The sequence below is a fragment of the Solanum tuberosum genome, unplaced genomic scaffold (genome assembly GCF_000226075.1).
Source record: "Solanum tuberosum cultivar DM 1-3 516 R44 unplaced genomic scaffold, SolTub_3.0 scf00305, whole genome shotgun sequence".
NCBI lineage: Eukaryota > Viridiplantae > Streptophyta > Magnoliopsida > Solanales > Solanaceae > Solanum > Solanum tuberosum.
The window spans coordinates 369,613-375,497 of NW_006239229.1; the positions used below are offsets into that span (position 1 = coordinate 369,613).

Below are 5,885 nucleotides of genomic sequence, written 5' to 3' on the forward strand. Positions count from 1 at the left end.
ATTCTTCTTTTCTCAAAGTTCGTGCCTCAAATGAAATTCCTTTGGATTCTATTGATTTCATTAGTAGTTTTGATGATGAGCATGTGTATCTAATCCAAATTTTATATGAATCTAATACAATAAAATTTATGTGTCTATACCCGCAATTTTATCACAACAAAAAATGGAATAATTTCATTCTAAAATTAATCCTGGAATTAGTTATTTCTTGTCCCTTGTACCAAACGGCCCGTTTAATGAAACGTTCACCTGTTTCTATAAACAGATGTGATGGAGCATGAGAAAACTTGTCCAATCTCAGTTTCCTATAATCGGGAAAAAGACATGATCCAGATGAGTGCCAGTACCACCAAAAAACTCCTTAATGTAGCAACCCCATTTGGGATGTCGAAATCAAGATACACTTTGTTGGGATGGTCTATTTCTTGATTTGACTGAGGGTGACAATTGTAGCTTCTTTACGTCAGAATTTTTCCTCTCAACTTATACATTAACCAAGTAAAGTACCTATTGTTCAAATTGTTTTGTCATATTGTCAAGTATAGTATGAGAGTTGAACACAAATAGCAACACTGCATGTCAGTGAAACTATGCAACAAATATATATATTCACTTCACTCTCCAAAACCAAATCATACTTCTCATGAAACAGAGAATACAGAAAGACCAAACACCGGAAAGCTAGGAATGAATTGATGCTATAACCAAGTAAATTTTCGAGGGAAGGAAAAGTAACCCTTTGACTACTCTCTTAGATAGGAAAGAAAATGAGAATTTCAAACACAGAATTCGGTATTGTGCATCTGGTAGTCTTTTCTCTTATGACATTTGGATTGTGATCAGGAAATGGAATTTCTCCATCTTCTTGGGGTCTTCCTTGTCGGTTCTGCATTTGGGGCGTGTGGACTGTTTTCTTGCGATTCTAAATGTGTCATCTTTGTGAGCTTGCTTAACTTTTTCCACCCTGCAGTCCAACCCGATCCTTGCTTTGGTTTTGTGATCTTATCAAACTGTTTTTGCAAGTTCTCCATGTCATTTTGTAGTTGTAGATACTTAGCTTTCACACTATCGAGTTCAAACTTAAGAGTGTTGATGTCTTTTTTGGCTGTAGTCCATCCCTCTTGAAATGATTGTGGTGTTGCTTCGAGCAATGTTTTGCGGTTTGATACTAGGGGTTGATAATGAGATTCTCCTGCATCTTTCAGTGAGCTGCTGGATATTGCATTGCTGATCTTTACCTGCTCAGAAAAGAGGACTTGCACCACTACTCGTAGTGGAAGCCTTTCGTTCTGAGCAGCGTGCATGCAAGCATCAATAGACAGTTTTTGGCAATCCATCACCCTGCAGAGCCGCTTTCTTTCATGTTCTGACAGAGTTGGATGGGCCTGTACTCATGGTGTATACATAATAAGTTTTGACAAATTAGGTGAGGAATAACACTAGCAAACAATGTAGGCTCAACAAAGGTAACTTCAGGAAATAATGATACAGGAATTTAAATGACTGAAGAAAATCAAGTACCTTGAGATACGAATCAATTGCACGATACAATCCATCATCACAAGTTCTTGCTGATTCTGGCAAAGCCTCAGCCAAGACCTGAAATTTTGTCAAGGAAAGATTTCGATCTCTGGATACTTCTGTGAGATAACTGTCTACAAGCTTTGCGACTCTCATCTTGGCGTTGAGATTAGTACCCCTTTGATTTGCATCATGCATATGCTTCTCAGAGAATGAACTTCTACTAGGGCTTGAACTTTCTGTTTGCTCTTGAACTAAGAAATGTTCCAAAAGCCTCTGAACAAGATCAACATCATACAATGTCTCACTTTTATTGTAGGACGGTATAAGTAGATCAGCTAACATTGCCTGCTCAAATTGCATCCCGACTCGTTTCTCCAATTCTGTTACAAGTGCAGGAGCCACTTTCAGCAAGTTTGCCATTCTCAAAAGACGTAGAAGGAAGCTACACGAGACGCTGTCCTTCTGTTGTGGGATTATGCTAATTAGGCTTTCAATAATCATCCTCTGATCTTTGGCCTGAACAGTTGGTGGTACTTCATCTCTAGATCCTGAGACTATCATATGAAGACCTCCTTTCCAACTACTGCTGCTACTGCTATTACTAATACTGCTATTGTTACAATCATCCAACGATCCCGCTCCTTCTTTAATTAGCCCCGGGATCCATTTAGTAGCATAGTGCATAAGAACAGCACCAATCAGTTCATGTCTCATGCCCTTCACCTTAATAGCAGTAATCACTCTGACAAAGTGATCAATCCTGAGAATAGAGACATCTTCGAACCACCAATCAGGGGGTACTAATTGCTGGTTATTTCTGCTCGGACTGGAATCCTTCATTTCATTCCATTTAGGGCTGGAAACACTAGTAGGGAGTCTGCCAGTGTATTGCCATTTTATTCCTTTCGGATTGGCACACGCTTTCCATGCAATTGACTCGCTGCATCTTCGAACAATTTGAAGGTTTTCAGCCCATGGTGATAACCTTTCACAACTCTTCAACACCAGTATGGAGTCCCTCCATGATGATAAAACAACATAACTGAGAAAAGCTTCAGTCTTGAATATTAGATTGCCCTCTTCTAAGTCCTCAGTCATTTCTAAGTACTCTGCTGCACATCGTAAACCGGAGATATTGGTTGCTGTGAGATCAACAGCAATTCCATAACAGAATTTTGCAGCTAACTCAAATGCATCCCATCCACCTGGTAAGTCATTTAAAGCTATTCTGCTCAATTCTTCATCCCTTGCTTCATATATGATTCTGTTCATCTTTCCACTTCTAGAAAGCAAAGGATACTTTTTTCGAAATTCGAAAAAAGTATCAGTTAGTCATCTAATTATGTAAAACATTAAACTTTTTGAGCAGAGTTTTGGTATGTACCTTATGTAAGTGAAAACTCACATCTCCAATTTGAACTAAAAGGTCACTGGGAATATCAGTTTCTACATACCTATATGCAGTATAAGCCGTTAATAACACACTTAAAAAGAAAAACAGACACATTATGTTTGAGAAAGTAATAAAAAGTTCATACCAAGACTGTCCTTTTTGCTCAAAACCATCAGTCTTGACCCCATGTTTGGTGTTGCTGAGAACTCCATTTCCATAGTCTCTTCCACTAACAGACTCACTTTCTGATTCCCACATTGTGAGAGGTTCTCAGAGCAGAGTTTTCCTGACACAAAGTTCAAATAAAGAGAGCAAAGAAAAAGAGGGAGAAGATAAGCTATTAAAAAGGAAGAATTCCACATGGGGATAATTGGAATTATCTAAAATTGTCGTCTTTCTCAACAATTTTCAAGGCCCTCTTACAACCTGTGAAGTAATAGGCATAATACTGTGCTGTTCCTTTTCCATCTCTTCACTAATAATTCAACTTCTCTAATTTTTTAAACTCTCTCACATACTGAGTAAACAAATATATACTTCCTCTCTACGAGTGTCAAAATGAGTTCAAATATAGATAATTCATCCAATCCGTTCAGAATTTTATGTATTAAACTCAAGATAATTTGAAAGTATAATTTACATTAATCTCATAGTGTTAAGAGTTAGTTACATTATTTTCCTACTTTTTTCTAAATTACAAAAATCCTTTAAAATTTATGGATTCCGGATACATCACTCAACTTTCGAATACATTAGTAGACATCCAAATACATATGCTAGGGGTGTACCAGAGAGGGGATAGGACATCTGGATACATAGGGGAGTGATGTATCCGAAAGGGGAGGAATGTATTAGAGAGGAGATAGGATCCGGATACATAGGGGAGGGATGTATCAGCGAGAAGGATAGGAATGTATCAGCGAGAAGGATAAGAATGTATCAACCAGAGGGAAGTGATCTATCCGGAAAAGGGTTTTTGAATTTTTTTTAAATAATAGGAAATTTTAGAAATTATAGTAAAATAAGATGTGTATTTGGGTAATTTTTCCAATTTGAATTTAGTCGTTGTTAATCCATTCAAACCTTAATATATTTTAAAGAATCTTCAATAGAGCCCACTTTAATCTCCAATTTTAACGCGTTTTAAGATTCTTTATTTGTATTTGTGTAATGTATGTTTCTTATGAATTAATATCTATTTATATCTTCTAAGATTTTATCTATCAATTTGTAATTTTTAAAAAAAATAATCTTGTGTTGAAATTCAAATTGTATTTATAAAAGGTAAATAACAATATGTTAAAATCATTGAAATTAAACGGGTCAAATTGGATAGGTCATGACCAATTCGATTTTTATCACATGTGAGTCCAAAGTAAATTTGAATGGGTCATGATCCAACTCGATTTATATTTCAACTCATTTTAAATATCTCCAATTTTAACTTAACCTTCCCATTTGACACCTCTAATCCTCCGTTTTAATGAGAATGACTTTTTTTTTACGACACTATAATCTTAGTCTTTCACGTAGTATGTTTAAGGCTACAAGATTAAATTAACATTTTAATACTTTAACATAACTTTAACTTATGACAAAAAATTATTTTTTAAAAAGTTTATATCAAGTCAAACTAGAATATTCTTTTTTAAACGGATGAATATTTCTATTCACTCTAAATATAATTCATGGACCTGTTGCATTCACAAAATATTCATCATTCTTATAAGAGAAAGTAACAAAAATTATTTAATGCCGTAGGTGTACTACTGTATTTCGACAAACATAGTATTCATCAAGTTTATTCTCTATTATAGGAGAATGGACCACATTTTTTCATTTCATACCGCAAGTGTTAATCATAATCTGAGATAAATTATTTGTGTTTTTTTTTCTTGTATATTATTTGTCCGTGAAATTCCCAATGACAAACCATTTGTTTATGGAAGAGATATATCCAACAGAGGATTCCTGCTTATGGTACCGAGATGATAACATGGCAGGTCGGTGCTATTGTAAGTAGGGACGGATAACATGACACCCCACCCATACACATAGATCCGTCCCTGATATATATATATATAATAACAATAACAAAGAGTGATGAGATCTTTATCGGCATTAGTTAATTGCGATTGAATTCAGTATTGCTATATGCTTTAGGACATTTACAAAGAGTGTTAAATGCTGCTAAAAATACATTTTTAGTGGCAATTAATTTATTACCGTTAATTAATTGCCGCTAAAGATTATTTTTGATTTACTGTACTCTTGTCATTCATGAATCAAAATCCTTAATGGTGCGACTGGTAAAAGGTTGAGTCCACACTGTTGTTGAGGGTTTGAAACCCCTTGTCAACCTTTTTCTTTCCATTAACGTGCGCAAGACTTCAGTTTTTTTCCCCTTTAGTTCTTCCTTATTTGCTATTATTATTTATCAATCCAATTGACTATTTTTTGCTTTGATTAATTCTTAAATTTTTGAAACATTTTCTCTTTCACTAAGTATTTATCTCTTAATATTAGCAATGTGTGTGTATTTTATATTAATTATTAATAAATACCAAATTTTGAATATCGTATAAATATTAATAAAAATATATTTTAATAGTATTTAAATTAAAAATAAATAAATAAAATTTTAAAAATGATAGATATTATTATGTTAGAGTTTCTTGAATTTAAATGTTTTTTTTCCGATCTTTTACGTAATGCTAAGCGGGTTGAAGTTATATTTTCTCTCAACTATATATCTTAAGTGAAGACGATTGAGTTGAAGCTATAATTTTTTTTTATATTTTCTCTCAACTGACAATAACACATTGAGACAATGAAATATGAATATAACAAAGTAATGACATTAGATGATTTATACATGTTTGAATTTTTAAGGTGGAGAATCTCTAATTTTTCAATGTTCTAGAGAAAATGATCTCTTAATTACTACCGAAAATATTGAACTACTTAG

The 5,885-nt window shown here is 34.1% G+C and overlaps 1 protein-coding gene across 1 annotated transcript; it reads right to left on the reverse strand.

The window, feature by feature from the left end:
• Window positions 1–579: 579 nt before the first annotated feature.
• Window positions 580–3,301, reverse strand: LOC102603903 (root phototropism protein 3). The gene is made up of 4 exons (XM_006359724.2): window positions 3,063–3,301; window positions 2,909–2,978; window positions 1,522–2,823; window positions 580–1,385 (listed from the first exon to the last, which is right to left on the reverse strand). Exons 1-4 carry the CDS (start codon window positions 3,173–3,175, stop codon window positions 840–842), a joined length of 2,031 nt encoding a protein of 676 aa, XP_006359786.1. The 5' UTR covers window positions 3,176–3,301; the 3' UTR covers window positions 580–839.
• Window positions 3,302–5,885: the final 2,584 nt, after the last annotated feature.

What these genes read in the sequence shown, in the direction of transcription:
- LOC102603903 (XM_006359724.2), bottom strand. Translation starts at nt 3,175, where the DNA reads ATGTGGGAATCAGAAAGTGAGTCTGTTAGTGGAAGAGACTATGGAAAT. An exon ending in GAGCAAAAAGGACAGTCTTG is followed by an intron (nt 2,979 to 3,062) that starts GTATGAACTTTT and finishes TACTGCATATAG; the next exon opens with GTATGTAGAAACTGATATTC. An exon ending in CAATTGATTCGTATCTCAAG is followed by an intron (nt 1,386 to 1,521) that starts GTACTTGATTTT and finishes CCATGAGTACAG; the next exon opens with GCCCATCCAACTCTGTCAGA.